Here is a 24,836-nt window from a genome sequence, read left to right as displayed (position 1 = left end):
ATGCCTTATATATGCTGGGGATAAACTTGTTCCTGTCTCTTCATCCCTAGACACCTAGACACCTCTAGCTCATGCATGCCCCCCACAGCTGAATCCCTTTGAACAGTAGCCTGCACCCTGAATGTCCTCGTGTCCCCTTCACTCTCCAGCTGACAGTAGGCTTCATGGCACTGGTGCTGCCCTGACGGATGCCACCACATACCTCCTAAGCACCAGGTCCAATGGAACTGGTTCATTCCTCTCCTTTGTAATTCTTGACCAATTTGACTACTTCATCAAACTTTTGTTTGTCCATGTTTTCACGAGGGTGTGATCTCCTGGTTCACTTCTAACATCTCTGCTGTCCCAAACACGCAGTGTCTGAGAGGACGTGGGTGGCAGGAAATACAGAAGAGGAAATGATGCTCTGAACCCACAACTTGTGACAGCTCAGTGGACACTTGGACAGGACTTTCCTGAATTTGCTGTTCTTGGGCCTGGAACTAGAGAAAGTGAGGGGGAAGGTGTAGCAGAGGCAAAGATGAACAATGTAGATGATGCCTGTGTCCGTGGATTCATTTATTTGGGGCTTTATTGGTTTTTTAAAATAAGTTTTTCCTCATATGACCAATTGAGTCCACCTGACATTTATTATTATTGAGTATTTGGGGTGCTTCCCATTCCCAACTGGAAAAAGCCTGTGCCTAGATATCTCCATTGCCATGACCATATTGGGAATCTCTTTGCAAAATACTCTGTTTTATCCTATATTCGTTTAATTGACTCTGGTCAATGTTTTTCTTTTTCTACTGTAGGTCTGGCCTGGAAAAACTGTGTTTCCTGATTATACCAACCCTAGCTGTGCTGTTTGGTGGGCAAAGGAATTTGAGCTTTTCCACAACAAAATAGAATTTGATGGAATCTGGATTGTGAGTCCTTATTACTGAATTTTCGGTGACTCATGTTTAGACTGTGTATCTATGTCACTGAGTCAAGGAACATGGCAGGAAGGAGATGAAAAGAAAGCACATATAGCAGTAATTCTAATATTCCCTATGTTACTATTTAATCTTACTGAAACATGTAGCTTAGAATCTAAATCAGATAATTAGTTCTGGAAGTAAACTCAGAAGTTTGTTTTTTTTCTGAATCCAGCTCTTCTTTTGAAAATGGATGGGTTGATGGTGTAACTAGATGATGGGCATTAAGGAGGGTATGTGATGTGATGAGCACTGGGTGTTATATGAAACTGATGGATAACTGAACTCTATAATTGAAACTAATGATTACTAGATGTTGGCTAATTGAATTTAAACAAAAGATGAAGTAAAAATAGGTCACATATGCCTTACGTTGTTGCAAAGTACATGGATTGTTCAATTGCCAGTTCAGAGCTCTTTCATTTGAACACGTTGGACAGATTGATCAGAACCAAAGTACCCAGTGATAAATGACAAAGTTGTGGGGGTGATAAGGACAAATGTCACCTATAATATCAAATGAAAACAAATGCAAAGCAGCAGACATTCAGGAAATTTTAGGGGGCTCTAGAGTTGAACTTTTTTCTATCTTTAAGAGAAATGTAGAAAATTAGGACAATACAGAGAGCTAAAAGGGTGAAAGCAAAGCCCCTCTAAAAAGTTATCAATTGCAAACATCTACCACGAATATTTTGCTGTGCATCTTACCAGACCCCTCACCTGCTCAGCTATTGGCAGGGGCTTACCCCTTCATCTCTCTATGTATATATTTGTATATATGTATTGATATGCGTGTGCATTCATAGCTATATTTGGAAATATGGAGAATGTATAAGTTGATTCGGGCACCCAGTGCACATTGCATCATGTACCCTCCTTAATGCTCATTTCCATTTATATGGAATCATATAAACTGAGATCTTTTTTTACCTAATATTTTTGAAAATGTTTCATTTCCCACAATTATAGACATAAAGCATTTTTAAAAATTTAAATTCCATTAGCCAGCATATAGCATTTTGAAGGGATTTTAAGACTTCTTTGTGAAACCTTCAGGGGGTAGAGAAAACAGGAAGATCTGTTTCTGTCTTGTGCATAAGAACCTCTTTAAAGAAGAAATATCTAGAATCATTTCTCTGATTCCTTAAAAAAAAAATGGAGATAAACATTAGTACAACATAAGGGGGCTTGTTACTTTTCCGTCATGGTAGTTTTACTCTTTGTCTTGTAGGATATGAATGAAGTCTCCAACTTTGTTGATGGTTCCATTTCAGGGTGTTCCACGAGCCATCTTAATTATCCCCCATTTGTTCCCAGTAAGTCTTGGTGGTAGTATGATTAAATTGGCAATGCATGTTTGGTATTTTACATTCATAAGGATAGATATGAACAACCTAGAAAAGAAATTTGTACATGTATGTGCATAGGGAGAGGAAAATGTGGGTAATATATACCAAAAATTAGGAAAGAAAATCAAAGCACTCCAAGCTTTCCTAAATGAGGCATAAATTAAATGGAGGCCACTAGTCTTTTTACCTACAGTCTGGGCTGTTTCTAGGGGAAGGTCCAAAGAACATATAGTACAGAAGCCAGAGGCTAGTGATTAGTTTTTATTACTCTCGAGTGAGTATCTCCAGAGGTCAGGGCTTACAAGAGAAAGTCCAGATAACCAGGCTTGGTCTTCAGATGAGGGTGAAGTCTGGTGATACCAAGAATGTGAAGAACAGACATGAACTGTAGGGTGAAAAGAAGCCAGAACCCAGGCTTTGAAGGTCAAAGTCAGAGTCAGTGAATATGAAGCTATTGAGCTCCGATTGAACTTTGAACAACACCATCTCTCAGGGTATGGCCCTGGAATCATGGCATTTATTGTAGTTTGAAGGAAGCTAGAGGATCACTGATATATTTTATCTTTATTAAGGAAAGAATGTGGTGCTAGCATTATGGCATCTTATGAAGACTTTTAGTCTAATGAGAAAATAGGAAATTGGGGCAGGTGGGCCAGGGATTTGGGTGGGAGGCTAAATAGTTCACACTTCATTCTTTTGGCGATGGAAGCTATTTATGTTTTCATATAAGGGAAATAGGATAGTTGAATGGTTTGGGATATATTAATCTGGTGTTAGTACAGTATGAATTCGAAGATCAATAGATCAGAAGTAAATAAGCCATTAAGAAACTACTGCAGTAGTTAAGATGCAAAGGTAATTGGGATCAGAGTCAGGATGGTACAATGGGAGCAGAAAAGAATAGAAGTATGAGAGATATTGGGGAGGTAGCCTTTATACAATCCGGTCAGTGGAAAGAAGAAGTGAACAATTAATTTACACTTTCATCAAATATTTCTATTCTCAAACCACATGATTTGGCTCAGTTAGAAGAATTCAGATTAAATTTCAAGTCTAACTGGATCCTCTGGCTTCCAAAGGCCTGCTTTGAGTCAACGTGAGTGCCCAGGGTAGAAGAATGTGTAGGGGGCAGCACAGTTTATTTATATATCAGAGAAACTACTCCAAATGTATAACCCTCTGATAGTGAGGACGCTGTGTGATCATTTGCAGGATGGCCACAGTAAACCCCCACACAAAGTGCCACGATTCCAGTTTCTGCCATATGACAGTCCAGGAGCAGGGAATGTGCATCTGAGGCTCTCACTGACTTATCCCTCTTTTGCCCCAGGAATCCTGGATGGGTACCTGTTCTCCAAGAGTCTCTGCATGGATGCAGTGCAGCATTGGGGCAAGCAGTACGACGTCCACAATCTGTATGGCTACTCCATGGCGATCGCCACGGCAGAGTAAGGCCACTGCTGCTCCGGACTTAATACATGATCAAATTATTGATCTTTGTTAGATTCCAGGTGCTAGGGTGTTATTTTTAAGAACTCTGCAAAATGAATGTGGTTATTATTACTGAATGAATGAATAAACTACCTGGCACATAAGGAAGAAGGAATCCAATAAATATTTGTGGAATGTATAAAATGAAAGAATGGATAAATTTGAAAACTACATCTGAAACTAATGAAGTACTGTATGATGGCTAATTGAACTTAAATTAAAAAAGACAATGCATAGAATTTAAAAAAATTATTTCCATTAAGCTATAGGAGAAAATAAATTTTGAACTGACAGATAATGTCAAAAAAAAAAAAAAAAGAAAGAATGGATGAATATATGAATGAGTGGAAGGTTGGAAGAAATAAAGGGAAGTAACTTGACCAAGGGCAAACAGCTAAGACGTTGTAAAAGCAAAATTTAAATCATTTTTGCATGAATCCAAAACCCATGTATTTTCCTCTCTGTTACACTGTATAGATGGAGTATGGAGGGTAAAGTAACTTATAGACTACATGAGCTTCAGGGCTTTAGATACTGGCTCAACTTCCACTGTGCTTTGTCTACCCTGGTGTATAGACTCAAGTTCTACAGTGAGGAAAATGTACTGAGATTTTACTGTAACTTTGTCAGCAGGAAGTCAGAACAAAACCACATTCCTTCATTAGCAAAGTCATAGTATATGTTTAGCCTTCTTGAAAGTTGTTTTAAAAATTGTAGAGCAAAATTTTTAAAATATATGTGTAGACTTCTTATTTTAAAAATTAGATGATAAGTAATTATAAAAGTACACACAAGCATCTATAAATTTAAAATGTCTTTTTTTTATTACAAAATTATGGCCAAAGTGTTTCTATTTAAAAAGAACGTAAGTTCCAAAAGGCTGTTCCTAAGGTCATTTTTTGCATACGCTTAAAATAGCACAATGTGCAAGATCAATGTTTATACATCTATGTAAAGATAAATTTCACCTTCATAAAAAAATATTCACCTTTGTTCCATAAAAATTGGATACTAGCCTTTTCAAGGCTGCTTTTAAAAATCTTGGAAATTAAAGATTTAATGATATACTTAAAACAAAACAAAACAAAATGTAAATATACTTAATGCTGCAGTCTGCTTCTGTAGCAACTCTAACCCTATTAGAAAGAGCTAAAAGAGAATGATCTTCGGCATGGTCGCTATATCTGTGGGGCCAAGTCATGCTGAGATCACACATTGATTCTAAGTTTCTCTCCCTTTCTAGAGCTGTCAAGACCGTGTTCCCTAATAAGAGAAGCTTCATTTTAACCCGTTCTACCTTTGCGGGATCTGGCAAGTTTGCAGCCCACTGGTTAGGAGACAATGCGGCCACCTGGAATGATCTTCGGTGGTCTATCCCTGGCATGCTCGAGTTCAACCTTTTTGGTATCCCAATGGTGAGTCCTCAGCCCAACCTTAATTCCCAGAAAGCCTCATTACAGAAAATTCTGAAAGCATGGAGCTCATCTTTCCCACCCTTCCTGGCCCTGGGGTTTAATGTCTTAAGAACAATGGCTTCATCTATATCATTATAGTTCTGATATTACTACATTCTTTCCTGCACTGACTTATGAAGAAGACAGTGCACCCTTGAAGTGCTATCATTGGAACATTTTTTCTATTAAAGTATAACACACACACAAAAACATATACATATACTTAAGCATGTAGTTGATGAATTTTGCAAGCTAGACACATCTGTGTATCCAGCACGCACATAAGAAAACATAATGCTGCCAGGTCCCTAGAGGGGGGGTTTGACATCTTTTAGTTAAATTCAACATATGTATCTATGGAACTCCTACTATGTGCAAGGTACTAAGCTAGGTACGCATGGTAAGGGTAGAGAAAAGCATAAATATAGTAACAGAAACACCTTCTCTTTCCCTTATATATAAAATATATAAACAAATAATTATGACAAGCTAGGGACATATAAATTAAATGTTGAGGGAAATCATGCACAAGATACTTTTTAATTCTGACAAGATTACAAGGAACACAGAGAATCAGGAGAAACTTCATGGAACAGGTTGCACTTGAGTTTACCCTTAAAAAGTGGGTTTATCTTGGGAAGCCTGGGTGGCTCAGTGGTTGAGTGTCTCCCTTTGGCTCAGGGAGTGATCTTGGGGTCCTAGGATTGAGTCCCTCATTGGGCTCCCCGCTGAAAGCCTGCTTCTTCCTCTGCCTATGTCTCTGTCTCTCTCTCTCTCTCTGTGTGTCTCATGAATAAATAAATAAAATCTTTTTTAAAAAGTAGGTTTATCAGATTAATGGGGAGGTCATTTTAAGATTGAGAAATAAACATGAGGAAAAGTAGTAAGGGGGAGAATTTATGTGTCTATAAGGGTTGGTTTGTAGGACTGGCATAGAAAGTGATACTGGAAGGGTGGGTTGGAACCAGGTTTTGAGGAGGTGCTAGCTAAGCTATGAGGAGACCTGGAGATGTTTGAATAAGTGAGTGACAGAATCAGATTAGGCTTTGGAAAGTTAATTCTGATAGTGATGTGGCCAAAATAATAATACCAGCAGTAATTCTAGTTCTACCCATCAAAAAGCTCTTATTGTATGGCAGGGCATACAATATGCGTTGGGGTCTACCTCTTGGTTCAGCTCAGGTCATGGTCTCGAGGTTGTGAGATTAAGCCCTGCCTTGGGCTCCATGCTCACTGGGGAGTCTGCTTGGGATTTTCTAGCCCTCTGCCTCTGCCCTTACCAAACTGCCGCCCCCCGCCCCCCGACCCCCCTGCACACTCACACACACTCTCTCTCTCAAATTCATAAATAAATCCTTAAAAAACAAGACCTATTGTATGTCAAGTGTTTTACTTCCATTATGTCATTTACTAAAACCCTGTGTGGGTAATTAATGTCCACTTTAAAGAAATGAGTAAACTGAGGCAAAGAAAAATGAAGTAGCTTTGTCATGGTCTTCTAAGAGAGTGGACATGAGGAGTGCCTGGGTGGCTCAGTTGGTTAAGTGTGTGACTCTTGATTTTGACTGGAGCCCTGTGTTGGGCTGCACACTGGGTATGGAACCTGCTTCAGATTCTCTCTCTCTCTCTCTCTGCCCCTCCCCACCTAAAAAAATATACGTAAAAGAGTGAACATGGGATGTGACCCAATTCTGACCACACTCTATAACCCTTCTCAGTAAAAATTGGAAAAGTGAAGTTGGGAGGTCCCTGATATCAAGCAAAGGGGGCGAGATGATGGAAATGAGGTATATATCCTGTCTGTGTGTCCTTCCAGGTGGGTGCTGACATATGTGGCTTTGCACTGGACACCTCTGAGGAGCTCTGTAGGAGGTGGATGCAGCTGGGAGCATTTTATCCATTTTCCAGGAATCACAATGGCCAAGGCTACAAGGTAAGTCTCCCAGGAGACATGATTAAGATAAATTTGACATATGTTAGAGCTGGATCTGGCTGCATCCTCGCCAAGACATCTGCTGAGCCAGCCTCCTACCTGGTGCTTCACTTAGGCTAATTTGCAATTAACCAGGGCCTCTGGCACGCCATGAAAATCCTCTGCTGTCACAGACTCTGCTCTTGGTAGTGCTACAGTCAAGGAGGTGGCGGGTCTGTGAAGATTCTTACCAGATGTCTGTGCATTCTATCTACATTGCTCATTTTGTAATGAGAATCAGATGAGGAAATATTTCTAAATGATTGAAATGACAATCCCCTGACAGAGCAAGTCCTAAGTGTGAATGAGGCTGGATGAGCTGCCAGCTGAAGAATGGTACTTACTTGGTGACGGGATCTCCCTCTACCCACCTGTGCTGCTCAGAGGCTGAGTTCACACCCTAGGCCCCAGGCCTTTGGGGAAGGGAACTCTTGGTTCTGATGAATGGGGTCTGGAGTTCTCCAGATGCTTCAGTTATTCATAGTCAGATCACAATGGCAACCTCTTCTTCCTCCCAGGCCCAGGATCCTGCCTCTTTTGGAGCTGACTCTCTGCTGTTGAACTCCTCCAGGCACTACCTTAACATCCGTTACACTCTATTACCCTACCTCTACACCCTCTTCTACCGTGCCCACAGCCGGGGGGACACAGTGGCCAGGCCCCTTATGCATGAGTAAGTTCACATCATCCAAAGGGGTTTTGTTAGTGTGACTGGTGACCCAAATATCAGAGTGGACATTGAGACACTTCAAGTGGTTATTCAGACATCTATATCTATATCTATATCTATATCTATAGCTATCTATATCTATATCTATTAAAAGATTTTATTTATTCATGAGAGAGACAGAGAGAGGCAGAGACATAGGCAGAGGGAGAAGCAGGCTCCCTGTGGGGAACCTGATGTGGGACGCGATCCTGGGACTCTGGAATCATGCCCTGAGCCAAAGGCAGATTCTCAACCACTGAGCCCCCCAGGCATCCCAATCTATATATGTATATTTTAACTGAAATATTCAGTTGGCATTTGCAAGGCCACTGCTGCCTCCATACTGTTCTAGAGGTATATTTAAGGTATATTTAAGTGGAATAGACTGCTCCCTATTATGGATAGAAGTAGACTAAAATCACAGGACTTTGAGGTCTTTGTTCTACCACCGACTAACTTAGACAAATCATTTAAGTTCTTTCATCCTTCTTTTCTTGATTCTTAGTTTAAAGGATTTGATAGCTTGAACAGAATGGTGTCTTCTGTAACACACTATGTTTAGGTTCTAGGATGAACTTATCATTTATACATGAATAAGAATATTACAGAGGATTTCTAGAGTTCCAGAATCTTTACTGCCAGCCTTTACTGCCATCTCCAACTTAACTCTGAAAAAGGGCCTTAAAGACACTTTCCTTGTCAAAATGCAGTTAATTCTCTTACGGATCTGACATTCTAGGCTCTCAGGCACATACCTGCTATTATTATTATTATTATTATTATTAATTATTACTATTATTACACATTAATTATTAAAATTTTTTATTATTTATTTATGATAGTCACAGAGAGAGAGAGAGAGAGGCAGAGACATAGGCAGAGGGAGAAACAGGCTCCATGCACCGGGAGCCCGACATGGGATTCGATCCTGGGTCTCCAGGATCGCGCCCTGGGCCAGAGGCAGGCGCTAAACCGCTGAGCCACCCAGGGATCCCACATTCATTATTTTTGAGTCACTTTTTACCATCTCCTGGAATTTTCTGTTAAAAGGCAGATACCCTAAAAGGGTAGAATTTTAAATTATCTGCTAATTGTGATCATACCCAGTTCCTTCTTGATAGTCAACTGAAGTTGTAAGATGCATTGCTTATTTTACTTATTTATTTAAAGGGGGATGTGGTGAATAGACTTACAGTCTGGACCCTGCCTCGCATATATCCTGTAATAGGCACCTGTGTCTAACCAGGGAGAAGAAAAGGAGAGTGCATGGGTTGGGGAAAGTGAATCTGTCTGCCAGAGCACAAGGAAGGGGCTGAGAGGGTGTCCCAGAATAATGTGGGGGGTTACCGCAGGCAGGCACCCTGCATGTTTTGGACAGTTGTGGGGAGGGTTATTAGGAAGCATTGGCCCAGATCTCAGTGAACGTCTCTTGATCTCCAGGTTCTATGGGGATAGCAGTACATGGGATGTACACCAACAGTTTTTATGGGGACCCGGCCTCCTCATCACTCCAGTTCTGGATGAGGTAAGTGTCCCACAGAGGCACCCGGATGGTCTCTGCTTCTGTTCTTGCTACCCTCCAAACTTTTCTCTTCCTGGAACCATTTATCTTCTCTTTATTCCAAGTCTGATTGCAGTCCCTATGGCTGAGTCGGCCTTGAAGACAGTGTGCTGAGGTTTGGTGAAGTTGGAGATGTGTTCCTTACATATCTTTTTTTCTATATGAGTCTTTTTCCTCGATCAAGTTCCCAGTCACTGGAGAAGCATCTAATGGTGGCTCTGGGGCTAGAAATGGTCCTATTTGTCATCAGATTTTCATAGCAGATCCTACTTGCTCCTTGAGGTAGAGGCAGAATGGAGCAGGGGTCCAGCACTGTCTGTAAAGTTGGGTGGAATCAGGGTGTGATTGCTGCCTCTGCCTCACTTAGTACCATGTGCCCTGGGGCGAGTTCCTCAGCTGGAAAGGTGAGATCATGAGAGTACCTGCCACTGGGGACAGTTGGATTACGTGAGTTCATGTAAAGCTTGAATTTTTACCAGAGCATATATTTATTTTATTTTATTATTTATTTTTACCACAACATATATTTAAATATTATTATTCCTAATGTGGTTCCCCTGGGATTTTTCTTTTGGTTGCCAAGTTATTGCTTCTACTATTCCTATCGGAAGAAAGACACAATTTTTTTACAGAGAAAAGAAAGGATGTTTATGCTCTCTCAGTATATGGTTAAGAAGCTCCATTGGGAATGCTAAGAAATCCATTTTATTCCCTTCAGAGACTGTGCCACAAGGAATGATGTTTTGTTTTAATTTCAGGGTGCAGAGAAAGTGATGGCTTATATACCCGATGCCGTCTGGTACGATTATGAGACTGTAAGTAGCTTTGACTTTTCTTAAACTCCTCAAGACCACAGCTGCATAGACAAGATGCCTCCCTGGAGAGAGGAACATCTATCAGTACCCCAAGGAGTGTTTTTGTACTGTTTTCTATAATTTCATAGCACAGTTGATAAAGTGAGCCTAAATCACTTAATGTCAGTCATGAAGAGATCTGGAAAAAAAAACACCCACTTTTGTATGTTTTATTTAACAGTAAGATAAGAGCAAATATTGGAGAGTTCAGTGGAGGGTTCAGTGTGGTCAGGTGTCAGCTAACTTGTTTAAAACTACCCATTCATCTAATATATGTCAGATAGCCTCAGCATGACATAAATGCTCCCCCAAATGCCCAAGTGATGGCAAAACCTGTTGTTCTTAATTTATTTCCTTCCTCTCGTTTGATTGTCTGACTAGACAGTAGGTCAGCCAGGTGGAAAAAAAAGAGCTGTAGATAACTCAGCACCTGGGTAAGAGGGGGGTGCGAATGTGCCATCCTGCCAAGGTGCTTGACATGTGTGCCTGCATCAGGGGGCCCGAGCAAGATGGAGGAAGCAAAGAGTGGAGATGGGACTTCCTGCAGACAAAATTGGACTTCACCTTCGCGGAGGCCACATCTTTCCCACACAACAGCCAGCCACCACCACGGTGGCCAGGTAGAGCATGGTTGGAGTTTCCTTTAAGGGGGAGGCTGCTGACGAAGCTGGTCATTTCTGTTCCCATCTGTTGCCGGTGTAGAAGATGCTGAAGCTTTCTGTGGCATGTGGGGGCGGGGAGGGGAGGACTGGGGTGTGTGTGAGTCCATCATACTCTGTCCCTTCTCTCAGCCTCTTTGGAGGAAGTTGGGATTTACAAGATGGATTTTGAAAGAACTTAATCCCTATCCTTCCTTAAACCTCCTGCATTTCTCCTCAAAACACACTGACCGCTGGGGTGGTCATCCTTCCTGGTTTCCCCAGGACCGGTTCAAATTTAGCACCAAAAGTTTCATGTCTTGGTAAACCTTTCAGTTCCAGGGAAATGGGGTCTGTTGATTACTCTACCTGCTTGGTAACCCATTATGCTATGCTCTTGACCCATTCCTTCTCATTTCCATTCCTCTATAATTTCAATTTCCCATTCCTTTCTTCCCACTGAACCACTTCTTTTCCTGTGATGCAGAACAGGGTACAAAATTTACTTGTTCACTTCAAGTCTATCTCATATCACTTCACTGATTTCTCCTTTATGACTCATTGATTCTGAAATTCTAGATTCCATCTGTACTAATGATGTACACATTTATATATGTCTCAAAGTATTATTTGTCTTTAATAGACTGGGAGGTTAGAAATCTTTCTTTTCTTTTCAACTTTCCTTACCACCTAAATTTTTCTAGCTGCAGACTTTTTTTTTTTTTTTTAAACTGCAGACTTGTTATGATAATGAGGCCAAATACTTTCACATCTCATACCAAATGGTTTCTTTTTATCTTATTGTTCAGCTTCAGGCTATTCTGCATACTGATACCAAAATTATCTTTCTAGAATGAAGATTTTTTTTTTCTTGTTGCTTCCCTGCATGAAGTCCAAATTCTTTCATTAGCAGGGTATTCCAGGCCAATCACAATCTAGTTGCAAGTTAACTGTGCCTCCTGAGACATCTGAATACACACCTGTAGACCAGCCATGCCCAAAAGCTTGCTATTCCCAGGCATACCTATTTATTTGACTGCTTTTGGGCTTCTGCACTTATGACCCTTTCCAGCATCCTTTGCCTGGTGTGTTCTTATACATTCTCCAAATTTAAGATTTCATCTGCAAGAAATCTTCCTCAATTCTTCCAGCAGAGGGCCTGCTGCCACTACAAACTTTTTAAATACTTTTTCTCTTTGCTATACTGTTAAATTATTTTTTGCTCCCTAGCGGATTTTTTTTCTTTCCTTCTCAATATTTTTAAGTATTTCAAACATAGTTACTTTATGCCTTGTATTTGAAATTTCTATTATCTAAAATCCTTTGGAGAATCCAAATTATTGTTCATTGTTTTTGCAAACTTTCTTTCATGCTGGCTTATTACCTTGTGTGCTTAGTCATTTTTTTCCCCCAAATGTAGTGATCTTAAGGGTCCAAATATGGGGTCTCATTACTCCAGAGAGATCTTGCCTTTTTACTTGGTTGCAAGTCAGGATTGCTATCATCTTGAAGGCAGTTTAAGCAACCTTTAAGGATCATGTGTTGGGTGCATCTTTCAGGGTGCCTGGTATCCCCCAAAATATTTGGTCAGCCACACTGCTGGAACTGCCATTCTGGACTCCCATATAAGTCTTTTGACTTGTATGTCCCTCTACTTCCTGTCTTGATTATGTGGTGAATATGTTCAGTCCTTCTTACAATATTTAAGGCCATCAACAGGGCTATGATCTATATGTCTTTATATCTCTTAGACTTGCTGACAAACAAAGCTACTTAATACATATGTGTTAAGAAAAAGCAGGTGATTTGATTGATAATGGAACCTGACTTCATAGGGCACACTGGAGGGCTGACCAGGGAAAGAATATAAAATGTGAGGCCAGGGAGGGACCAATGGGAGCAGGAAGCTGGGAAGTAGTCAAGGGAGTGGTGACACAAGGAGGGCTTCCACATGAAATGGCTCTTTTTCCCTCTTTCTCAATGCCTATCTACCTCATTGCCTTTTTAAGTCCTGTTTTGTGTTTCATATTTTAAATTATAAAGCAGAAAACTCGAATGTTTTATTTTCCTCTCCAAATGAACTAATTATAAATAATAAAATTAGGAAAGTTGCCTTAAATAGATGGACTTTATTGTATTTTATTGCCTTCTGAGTCAAAATGGTTCTTTGGCAGGAAAACAAAAATTTATTCCCCCAACCGTAGTTCATGTTTCCCTTGTATGAACTCCAAAATTAGGCTGAGACAATTATTGTCTAGAATTTCTTTCTCTTCTAATAGTCTGCATTCTAAATAATAGTTGCATCAGCAAGTTTTATAGTAGCAATCACAGTGATGCTGGCACTTAAATTCTTGCTTTCTACATAGATGTTTATTGCTAATGTTCACAGTATTTCTGTCTCCTGTGATGTTACTGATTCTAGAGAAAGATGCGCCTGCTGATTTTGCTTTTGTGCCTGGAGAAAAGCGAGCCATTTGCTATAACCTTTCACATTTGAAATCTGATGGCGGGAGCCCCTGGGTGGTATAGTCAGTTAAGCATACAACTCTTGGTATAGGCTCAGGTTGTGATCTCAGGGTTGTGGGATATAGCCCCATGTCAGGCCAGTGTTCTCTCACTCCCTCTACCACTCCTGCACGTGTGTTTTCTCTCTTTTTCTTAAACTGGTTTCGGTTGGTGCATAAAAGAAAAAAAAGAAAAGGAAAGAAATCTGATGGCAACATTCCCAGCTCTTTTGGCAGTTCTTTGAGTCTTAAGTCTCTAAATCTTGTTTCCCACAGTCGCCGGAACCCCCTTGGTCTTATCATTGCCCTGGATGAAAACAAAGAAGCAAAAGGCGAACTTTTCTGGGATGATGGGGAAACTAAAGGTGAGCACTGTTACAGCAACCTGCATCTGTGAGTTTTTCCCGCTGGTCATTCAGCGGGGGAGAAATCTCACCAGGCACAGCAACGCTAATCACTCAGAGGAGAATTTTAGTTTGGGTTGCACTGTTCACTGCTAGTGGTAGATGGACCTCAGATAGAAGGAAAACATGTTTCTACTTCTTAAAATGCTCTCATCAAACAAGCAATATATACAGGCTCTCATTTTATTGTCAACAGGCATCTGAAAGAGATGTTTTCAAGACTATTCCTGCCATTAACTGTAGATCTCTTCCCCTAAAATACTTCTGCATAAATGTTGATGATAAGAAACACATACCCATGCCAGTGAGGCAGAGTGAGAGTATATTCTTCTCATGTGCCTGTATCCGGTCATGCTTCTTCACACATTTTTCTGGCTCCAATATATTAACAACTCTTGTGGCTCAAGCTTAGGGGATAGATTCACTTGAGGCATCTGCCTTGGAAGCTCTTGGAAGGGAATCTTTTCAAGGGTAAGGTGGGAAGGAAGAGGAAAAAAAAAGTGGCCTGGCCTTGGACACCTGTCTATAATCTTGTCATTCTCAAGATGTAGCTTTCGATACAGCCGAGGGGTCATCTGTTCTTCTGTGGTGGGCAAGTCAGAGGTTGATTCACCTTCCTTGCACTTTCAGATACTGTGGCCAATCAAGTTTATCTCTTATGTGAGTTTTCTGTCACCCAAGTAAGTAGCACATTTTAATGAATCTTAGGTGTGGGCTTTTGTCTGACAGCTCATGTGTGTTTGTGTACATGTGTAATTATATGTGTAGTTTCACATGCCTTTATGACTATAGATGAGTCCATTTCCTTTTTTGTGAAGGTAAAAGAACTTTATTTTTTATTATTATTTGCTTTTATTTTAATTCCAGTTAGTTAACATTCAGTATTATGTTAGTTTCAGGTGTACAATATAGTGATTCAGCATATCTATGTATCACCTGGTGCTTAGATGGGCACATTTCAATTTATGACTTAACTCTCAATAATTGAATCATCCATGTTAGTAAAAAGAGGCAATGATATGGATAAATCAAAGTAGCCAGCCTTTTAAAATGCAGTTTAAAAATTCCTCTGTGTGTATTTCTCTCTTTTTTGTTCAGGGCAGTATTAAAATAAATTTGTACTCCTTGAGCACATGTTATTTGAGACAGTTAAGAGGCATTCAAAGAAGTTTTGGGTATCTGGTCTAGGATAGAACATTTGAGGGACTTGGCCACCAATCAGCAGACCTTTGTGTTTGTTTTGCAGAACCGCTTGGATGTGAAGATTTTGCAGTCAACTTACAAAGACCCCAATAATTTAGTATTTAAAGAGATTAAAATTCTTGGGACCCAGGAACCTACCAATGTTATAGTGAAACACAATGGTATCCCAAGTCAAACTTCTCCTAATGTCACTTATGATTCTAACCTACAGGTAAAAATTCATTTTGTTGAGATAGTTTATCAAGAATTCATAGCTTATGGTGTTCCTTCTTGCCAAAGTTGCATGGGTTCCTGAAGAACCAGGACACACTCTGAGGTCTGGGGTGGGGAAGTCAGAGGGTTAGGAGAGGGAAAAAAAGCAAGGGGTAAGCTAGAGCTAGAAGGGAGCAGGGAGCTGCTGAGAAACTGGAATAAGATAAAATGGTCTTTTCATCCATATTCCCTTTATTTGCCCATCAGTCTTCTGTTCTCTCTGATGGAGACAGAAGAAGAGTAGAGTGAGGAGTGTGGGGGACAGGATTAGAGGGAAAGTGGGTCTGAAAGCTGCTGGCTGAAGCTAGAAAGGCAAAGTGGGAGGTGAGATCCCCATTAATTAAAATTTTGAAGTGCATTTTTTTTACTGTGCTCAGATATGGAATTTCTCTCCAACATATGCATTTTAAAGAAATATTTCAAGTCAAAGAATCTGACCAGCTTAGCTAATGGCTACTTATTTGGTTAGATAAGGATAAAAAATAATTTTTCATCAGGTGTAATGAGACTTGATGCTCCTGAGGCAGGTTGTAATCTGTTCACTTGGTATCTTAGTGTTATGAAATATCCTTTCCCCCATCCTCCTCACTCCAGGCCCTCCAGATGACCTGGGACTGGGAGCTCCTGGGTCAGCATGTTTGTGAGGGATCTTCCCCATTTGGAGAAAATAAGTAAATCTGGTATTCTCCCATAATGAGGTATTGATGACATTGGCCATTTTGCCTTCCAGTGTAGGTTGAGGATGCGTGCATTATAAAGTTAGAAATAATACAGTTGACCTTTGAACACCATGGGGGACACTGACCCCCCCATGCCATCAAAAATTCATAACTAACTTTTGACTCCGAATCTTAACAACTTGTTTTGATCAAAAACCCTAATGGGTAAACTGTCGCTTAACACATCATCTGAATTTGTACATCATCTGAATTCTACACTGTATTCTTACAGTAAAGCCAGCGAGAGAAAAGAAAATGTTATTAAGAGAATCATTAGGAAGAGAAAATACATTTGCAGTTCTGTAGTGTATTTATTGAAAAAAAAAAAGAACGATGCATGTAAGTGGACCCACGCAGTTCAAACCTGGGTTATTCAAAGGACAACTGCACTATATGGTTAGTTATGGCAAAGTGCGAGCCATTTGAAATGTGCACATACCAAAACAAGCTCAATAAATACCTGCTAAGTAAATTAATTAATGTAAGAGCAAAGTAACTGTCGGTGCTTGAATTTGGGTGGTGGAGAGATACAATTTATATATGTGACACTACTGGGAAGGGGACAGGCAATCCAAAGCAAGAGAGGAAACGTTAACTTACGTTATACCAGATTTAATGTTCAAAGCCTCATGGAGTAGCTGAGCAAAGCCATTAGAAAAATCAGGGTTTAAGCTGGACTTTGAATGAGGGTGTATCAGACAGAGATTCATTCAGCCACAAGTGATAGGAAACTGAGCAAAATGGGACTTTGAACAAATTGGGATTCTCATCTTCATGCAATAACAAGTTTAGAAAGTGGTGAGTTGCTGGTCTTGGTTCAGTCGCTCGAGGTTGTCAGGGTTGGTTGGAAGTGACTGCTTAGTACCAGCTGTTGCGGCCCTATTACTGCAAAATGAAAGAAGAGTCAGGAAGGAAAAGGTGCAGGGAAGGGGCAAGCCCTTAAATGAAGAAGGAGACTCTGAGCCAGCAACTCCTAGTGGACTTGTACTTGCCCATTTATGGCCACAGCTATGTTATGTGGATTAAAAATTTAGTTCTTAATCATGAACTTTAATATTCTAAGCTGAAATAGTGAGTCAGAAAAGAACTTTTATATAAGGCAGGTAACTAGCAGTGTATTCCGCGAAAGGGCACCATTTTCCTAGAAAGAGCATTGGTCTCTTTCAAAATAAGCCAATCGAAGGATTGAGATCAGCCTTACATTAGTCTGCAAGGATTATATAACGAGAAGAGGTCGGGGATCAGTGTGGCCAAATAAGTTGTCATCAGATTTTGGATGGTCTTAGCTGCCAAAGTGAGAAAGATCTGATTCTCAAAGTGTGTCCTATAGATCCTTGAATCAAGGCTGTGCCATTCACTGTCAAAGCATTGCTCTGGGGAGTGGGATTTGTGAATTTAGACTGAGAAGAGCCTGGAAAAAGGGTGATTATCGTTAGAGTGTGATTTTGTAATTCTGGGCAAATGGGGACCTTCGCTAGGGAAATTGCTAATTAAAGAAGAGATATAAATACACAGAAAATATTAAATATTTGGATTAGTGGGACTCAAAGAGGCAAGGTTTCAGGTTTTGAGGCTTTGGTCATGGAGAAATAAAGAGGTTGGGAAGTTAGAAATGGAAGGAAATGTAATGATTTTGCCAACTCCCCACTTTTGCAGTTGATGAAACTGAGACCCAAAGATCTGAAATGGTTTGACTAAATTTTCCTAGCAGATGGAGATGAGAGCTCAAGCCACACAATTGTTACTCCTGTTTTCTTGCCACTATTCCAGACCAAGGCAGGACACCCGGGGTTAAAAATGGAGGGCAAGAACATAAGCTCGATTTTTGGATGGCCCCGTGAGCTCATGTGTGTTATGCTACAAGGGGAAACACAGAAGGCCTTCTGACCAGATAAGGAAGAGGAAGGGGAATCAGGGAAGGAAAGAAAATGGGTGATCACGGAAGATTTTATTTGGCCTAATTCTCTTCCAAATGTGGTATACAAGATTCTGATAGTTGGGACATTTGCACTCTTCCCCCTCCCTCCATGTGGCTCCCTTCTTAGAAGCTCCAGTGTGGTGTCATTTGGATTGTTGAGAGCCTAGTCTCGTTTCTATTTTCTTTCCTAAAAGACGTTTCAGATCTTACAAGGCCTTTGTCCTCAGGATAAATTTCCTTGTCACTTGCCCATCCTACACAGGTTGCTCTTATCACAGAAATTGATCTTATCCTCGGAGAAGCATACACGGTGGAGTGGGACCTGAAGATAAGGGATGAAGAGAAAATAGACTGTTTTCCTGATGAGAGCGGTGCTTCTGCAGCAAACTGTACTGCCCGTGGCTGTGCCTGGGAGGTAACCGTGCTGACTGCACTAAAATGCATTGAAATCCTTGGGCAGCCCGGGTGGCTCAGCGGTTTAGTGCCGCCTTCAGCCCAAGGCCTGATCCTAGAGACCTGGGATCGAGTCCCATGTCCGGCTCCCTGCATGGAGCCTGCTTCTCCCTCTGCCTGTGTCTGCCTCTCTCTCTCTCTCTCTCTCTCTCTCTCGCTCTGTGTCTCTCATGAAGAAATAAAATCTTAAAAAAAAAAATCCTTGACACTCAAGCTGCAGTTTCATGAGTATAGCACCAGTATCTGTGTCACTACTTAAAAACCCATAGAAAGGAAGGACTTCCAAAGGAACCTGAGTTTGTATCTGGATATGAAGAATAGGTAGGGACAGGAGTGGGAGGGTTTTTTTTTTTTACAAATATTTCGTAAGGAGATCAGGAATTTAAACTTATGTCACTATCAAAGAATATATAAGAAAATGAGTGATGGTCTGGCTTTACTCCCTGTAAGTGGCCTTTTCTAGCCCCTTTATATTTGATAATTCTAGGACCACATGTAGAGGTAACCTTTGCTTTCCTTTTCAGGCATCCAGTTCTCCTGGAGTCCCATTCTGTTATTTTGTCAACGATCTGTACTCTGTCAGCGATGTTCAGTATGACTCACATGGAGCCACTGCTACCATCTCCTTAAAATCTTCTGTCTATGCCTCCGCTCTGCCCTCAGTGCCCGTGACTTCTCTCCGCCTACGTGTGACCTACCATAAGAATGACATGCTACAGTTTAAGGTATATGTTTGCAGCACACATATGTATCAAGTACCGACTGGGCACTTGGCAGTTCCATTACTTTTTGCTAGTCGAGGTCACAGAACCCTAAAATAAGTGTGCTTCTCTGAGCTCCCCGTGCTGCAATATACTAGATTATTATGCTGAGAACACTGAGAAACCATTGATGGACCAGTGCTGCCTGTTCTGATGTGCATTTTGAAAAGACCACTGTGTCTATTGTGAGGAAAATGGTTGGGAGGATAAGAGTGAAAAAGGAGAGGCCACCCAGGAGGCTACTGGTTAGGTTGTCCATGTGAGTGACCAAGTGTAGACCAAAGATAAGGAAGGAGAACGATGGTGGACATCTTGTTGGATCACAGGATCCAGTGATGACTGCAAGTAGGCAATGAAGGAGAGGGAGGGATCAAGAATGATTGCCATGTTTCTGGCATATGTCTATATATGGATGGTGGTGACATTACTTGTAATGGGAACACTGGAAAGATTTGGGCTTGGGCAAAATAAGATGATGAATTCAGTTTAGGAGGCTGAGTTTGGGATATTTGAGAAATAGCCATGAGAATGTAGTGATCTTGGTTTTTTTCCTGTGATTTAATTAAACAAAGGATTAGTGGCAGGCTGTTCTTAGGTCTATTTCTCTACTACTTGTAAGTTCCTCAAAGATCGGTATTTGTCCATTCATCTTTGTGTTTCTGAAATCTGACACAGAGCCTGGCAAATAGTTAGCACTCAGATGTTTCCTGAGAGAGTAAGTGAAAGACATCGAGCACTGCCCAAAGTTTCGTAACGACCTGCTATCAACCTGGACTAGGAGTCCTTTTACATCTTCTAGCGCAGGGAAGATGCTCTTTGATATTTCTGTCTTCACCTTAGGACTGGCCTGTGGAAGGCACCTAGTTTTGAACAAATGGATTTACTTGCATTTCCTGCTTGAACCCTTTCCTGTCCTACCTCCTGATCACACAGTAGCTCTCCCCGCCCCAGCATTTGTTTCTTTCTGACCTAGCTTTATTTTATTTATTTATTTATTTTTTCTCTGACCCAGCTTTAATACTTCCGGCTTTTGCCTTTGTTTCACTACCAGGAATGACTTTATCTCCTTGCTGTGCTTGGTTAACAGCTGCAAAGGCTTTAACACTCAGCCTGTAATTTTCACATGATATCATGTCAGTCTTCCAGAAACTGTGTTGGGCATTTTCTTCTCTGTAATCTCACAACACACTTAATGTAGCTCTACAGGAGCACGTATCAGCCCGGGTGCTGTGGATACCTCTTTTACATCCGGTTAGCATGTGAATTTCTTAAAAATAGTAATTGTGTCTTGTCTGGTTTAGTGTGTCTAGTGTCTGTAGTACAGTATAGTACAGTATAGTAGAGTACGTATTTTGTGAATCTACTTAGATCCCATTTTTAGGAAGGACATCTGTGGTAATTTTAATCAAAATAGAGTTCATGTTTTTTGATGGATTTTTTTTTTCAATTCAGAGAAGCTTTCAGATAATCACATATATCCACACACAAAGCAATAAATACTATATATGTACCAAGCTGATTTTAGACTGATTTTCCAAGATATCACCAATGTCGAAGGGAATGTGTTACTGTAATAGGGGCCTTAAAAATGAGATATGACAGATTCAGATCAAATTGTTAATTCTAACATTGTTCTTTGATATAGTAAATAAATCCCTGGTGTCATGAGTTTAATGAAAAGAGAGAAATAATAGAATTCAGACTCCATGTCAAAGATACCAAGTTTCTGCTAAGGATATAGGTTTCTAGAGTACCATATTTTCCTAATTTTCTTTCCACTCTCACCCTAGATTTATGATCCCAATAATAATCGGTATGAAGTCCCAGTCCCTCTCAACATACCCAGGGTTCCATCCAGCACCTCTGAGAGTCAACTCTATGATGTCCTCATTAAGAAGAATCCATTTGGAATCGAAATTCGCCGGAAGAGTACGGGCACTGTGATGTAGGTGGCTCCTGGTCTGACTTGGGATTGATAGTTACCTATACATTCACTGCCAAGTCCATTGTCCTTGGAGATATCCTGGCTCAAAGCATCACACTATCCATTTCCAGGTTTATGAATATGTTATTCCCTTTGGACTAAAGATTTCTCAATCTTTAGCCCCCTGGCAATAATTACTGAGGCATTTACATGTACTAGGGATTCATTCAACCAATGTTTACAGGGGTGGTTAGGCTATATTATCTCTATATTAGGTGGTTCTAGAAGATAAGTCTCTCTTCTCATGACAAAAATTAATGCTAGATAACAAAGACAAGTTAAAATATAAATAAGAAAGTTTAGGTAGCGACAACTGCTATGTAGGAAAAAGAACAGGGTAATCAGAGTCATAGGGAGTTTACTGCTTTTGATACTGTGATCAGAGTAGGTGTCTCAGAGAAGGTGACATTTGAAATAGGACTTGGATGAGAAGGATCCACCCCTGTGGAGATCTGGAGGAAGGGGAAGAACATTCCAGACAGATGGAATAAGAAGTGCACAGGCCATGAAACAGGAGCACACTTGCCATATTGAAGGGGGAAATATCCACCATGGCTGGAGCACATTGTAGTTGGATTGCTCTGGATGTTAAGTAGCAAAAGGACTGTAGAGAGCAAGAGTGGACTGCCAGGCTAGTGTAGGGTGGTAGCACCCAAGACGGTGAAAAGTGATTGGATTTGGCATCCTGAAGAGAAAACTGAAGAAAGGCAGTGAGAGAGGAAAACAGGAGAATGAAGGCTGGCTCTTGGGCTGGTAGCAGGTGCATCTAAGATTATTTTAATTGAATAGACTTTGTGTCTGTTTGGAAGATTAACAGGCTCTGGGTGGAAGAGGGAATGGAGAGTTCTGTTGTCCTTGAAAGGTCAGGTACTTGAAGCCAACAGGTTAGCTCATTTCTTTTCCAAATACTCTCTTTTGTGTTGCAGTTGGGACTCTCAGCTCCTTGGCTTTACCTTCAATGACATGTTCATCCGTATCTCCACTCGCCTTCCCTCCCAGTACCTCTATGGTTTTGGGGAAACTGAGCACACAGCCTTTCGGAGAGACTTGAACTGGCACACATGGGGGATGTTCTCCAGGGACCAACCTCCGGGGGTAAGGGCAGAGCATCTGGGATCTGTGTCTCCCTCTCTACATGCTGTGTATACTTCATGTGTCATCTTCCCAGACTCACCTTAGATGGGCATGTTCGGCACTTAGGCAAGTGGGCCGGTGTTTACACTCCCTTGATTTTCACATACCTAAAGTTCATTGTAGAGAAGACGAAATGTACCTTGTCAGTCATTTTTTTGTGGAGTTTTTTTCTCAGTCACAATGTCTTTTAACTTCTTACCACTTTTGCCCCATGACTCTCCCAGTACAAGAAGAATTCCTATGGTGTCCACCCCTACTACATGGCACTGGAGGAGGATGGTAGTGCCCATGGGGTGTTACTGCTCAACAGCAATGCCATGGGTAAGATGATGCCAACATCTCCCCTTATTTTTGTGAACCAGTCATTCGTGAGTAATGTTACAATGAGTTTGAACCTGCATCCCCCTGGAGTCAAAATTATCATCTTGGGGACAGTGTTTTTGTTTTTACTTTTTATTTTCTGGGTAGACTTTCTATTTATTTCAGTTCAGTAGCATGTGGTAATGAGAGTTAACTCTTATTTCGCAAAAATGTAAGAAGGGATAGAAAGACCAAGTGAGTCTGAAATATCCTGGAGGTCAGCCGGTAGGAGCCATCTTTTTAATTTGAGTTAGTGGTGAAGCTATGGATAAGAGTGCTCACTCTGGGGGTATGAGGGTGTGAAAAAAATTTATATGGTTTATTGGAAAGAGGGTGGAAAATCAGGAGGTGTAGGGGAAAGCATGCACATAAAAACTGGTCAAATCAGAGTCAGGTATATTCCCGACTTAATAGTTTTATATGAATGTCAGTTTCCTGGTTTTGACAATGTACAATGGTTATATAAGATGCCATTGAGGGAAGCTGAGTGAAGTATACAGAGGACCACCAGTACTATTTTTGCAACTTCTTATAAATCTTAAAGTATTCTAAGATAAAAATTATAATAATTTTAAAAGAACAGAATGACAAAACATATTATAAAATAATAATAAGCCCAATGGCAAACAAATCCAGGGGTAGCACCCTGTAGACTTTCACTCAACTTCTTCAATTCTATGTAGGTATGGTAAAAATTCTTTCTCTTAATACTGTATAATACAGAGGCATAAGGAGAAGGCAAAGGGAAGAATTTCAGGGATTATTCCTCACCTTGAATGTTTCCAGCTTGATTGATATTTTCCTATATTTTCAGATGTGACATTCCAGCCCCTGCCTGCCTTGACATACCGCACCATAGGAGGAATTCTGGACTTTTATGTGTTCTTGGGGCCAACTCCAGAGCTTGTCACTCAGCAGTATACTGAGGTAGGAGGGAATTAAACTGATTATCAAGTATTCATCCAGTGCATTCCGAGTTTCCAAATCCACATTTATTAGTGTAACTCTCAGTTGATACCTGGAATTGTTGACACTTTTGGAATATAGACTATAAAATGATGAACAAAATACATATCCCAATAACCATTAAGTTTGCAGCCTCTCAAAGATTGCAGAGCAGTAGTGGTGCCGGTGGTGGTGTTGGCAGTGGCAATGGTGGCGGTGGAGGTGGTAGTGGTGATGGGATTATAGTAATGGTGGAGGTGATAGTGGTGATGGAAGTGGTGGTGGAGGTGGTGGTCATGTGGTAATGGTGATGGTACTGTTAGTAATGGTAGTCACAGTGGTCATGGCAGTCACTTTGGCAGCAGCAACAAGCACATATACAATTTACTGTGTGTCACTGATTATTTTATGTATATTAACTCATTCAGTCCTCACAAAAACACTATGAAGCAAACACTATTATTATCCCCAGTTTACAAGTGAAGGAACTGATGAACAAGAGGTTTTTAACTTTTGCACAGGGCCGCTTAGCCAGCAGGGATTGGAGCCTGGATAGTAAACCAGGCATTTTTGCCTCTAGATTCTGAGTTCTGAACCAGTAAGCTAGACTGCCTCTAAGAATCAGGATAAAATCAGATTTTCCAAATTCTTGGGGAAGAAGGTCAGATCTAGCAGAAAGATTTCTCCAAGATATCCCAGGGGCTCTGTATCCTCTCCGTTTCTCTCCATTTTTGAATTTGTTGATTATCTAACTTGGGCCACGGTAAAAAATATTCTTAATTTGTTGACAATTTCAATCCAGATTCTCCTTTTTAAGAATTAAATTTTCTGTCTATTTTTGTAGATGATTGGTCGGCCAGTGATGGTTCCTTACTGGTCCTTGGGGTTTCAGCTGTGTCGCTATGGCTACCAGAACGACTCTGAGATTGCCAGCCTGTATGATGAGATGGTGGCTGCCCAGATCCCTTATGTACGTTTTCCGTATGTGGTGGTTTGGCTCTGGGACCTCGTGGCCAACACTAGTGGTTTCTGTGTCTGGATTAGCTTGACTTGGGTGGAGGAGGGTGTTCCTACAGCTACACAATTTTAAAAGACTTGGTCAAAACCATCTTTGGTATCTTAAGAACAAAAGGTTGCCCAGGCAGTAGTTTTGCTTAATTAAAACTAAAAATTTAAATTAAAAAGAAAATGACCCCAATTCAGTCAGATCGC

The 24,836-nt window shown here is 40.7% G+C and overlaps 1 protein-coding gene across 5 annotated transcripts in view; it reads left to right on the top strand.

Annotated features, from left to right (window-relative positions):
- The window catches only part of MGAM (maltase-glucoamylase), a 93,702-nt gene that overhangs the window by 42,312 nt on the left and 26,554 nt on the right, over positions 1–24,836 (top strand). For all 5 annotated transcript variants that reach the window (XM_038559361.1, XM_038559362.1, XM_038559363.1 and 2 more), the window contains 19 exons: positions 795–908; positions 2,191–2,275; positions 3,639–3,756; positions 5,043–5,214; positions 7,070–7,186; positions 7,744–7,898; positions 9,375–9,459; positions 10,254–10,310; positions 10,845–10,969; positions 13,768–13,856; positions 14,526–14,575; positions 15,142–15,309; positions 18,250–18,402; positions 18,965–19,165; positions 20,992–21,146; positions 22,112–22,280; positions 22,544–22,640; positions 23,494–23,606; positions 24,469–24,594. In XM_038559361.1, the coding sequence (XP_038415289.1) occupies positions 795–908; positions 2,191–2,275; positions 3,639–3,756; positions 5,043–5,214; positions 7,070–7,186; positions 7,744–7,898; positions 9,375–9,459; positions 10,254–10,310; positions 10,845–10,969; positions 13,768–13,856; positions 14,526–14,575; positions 15,142–15,309; positions 18,250–18,402; positions 18,965–19,165; positions 20,992–21,146; positions 22,112–22,280; positions 22,544–22,640; positions 23,494–23,606; positions 24,469–24,594 (2,349 nt within the window). The remainder of the gene's footprint in view (positions 1–794; positions 909–2,190; positions 2,276–3,638; positions 3,757–5,042; positions 5,215–7,069; positions 7,187–7,743; positions 7,899–9,374; positions 9,460–10,253; positions 10,311–10,844; positions 10,970–13,767; positions 13,857–14,525; positions 14,576–15,141; positions 15,310–18,249; positions 18,403–18,964; positions 19,166–20,991; positions 21,147–22,111; positions 22,281–22,543; positions 22,641–23,493; positions 23,607–24,468; positions 24,595–24,836) is intronic.

This window comes from Canis lupus, chromosome 16 (genome assembly GCF_011100685.1).
Source record: "Canis lupus familiaris isolate Mischka breed German Shepherd chromosome 16, alternate assembly UU_Cfam_GSD_1.0, whole genome shotgun sequence".
NCBI classification, from domain to species: Eukaryota; Metazoa; Chordata; class Mammalia; order Carnivora; family Canidae; genus Canis; species Canis lupus.
This window is presented reverse-complemented; position numbering and strand designations above follow the sequence as displayed.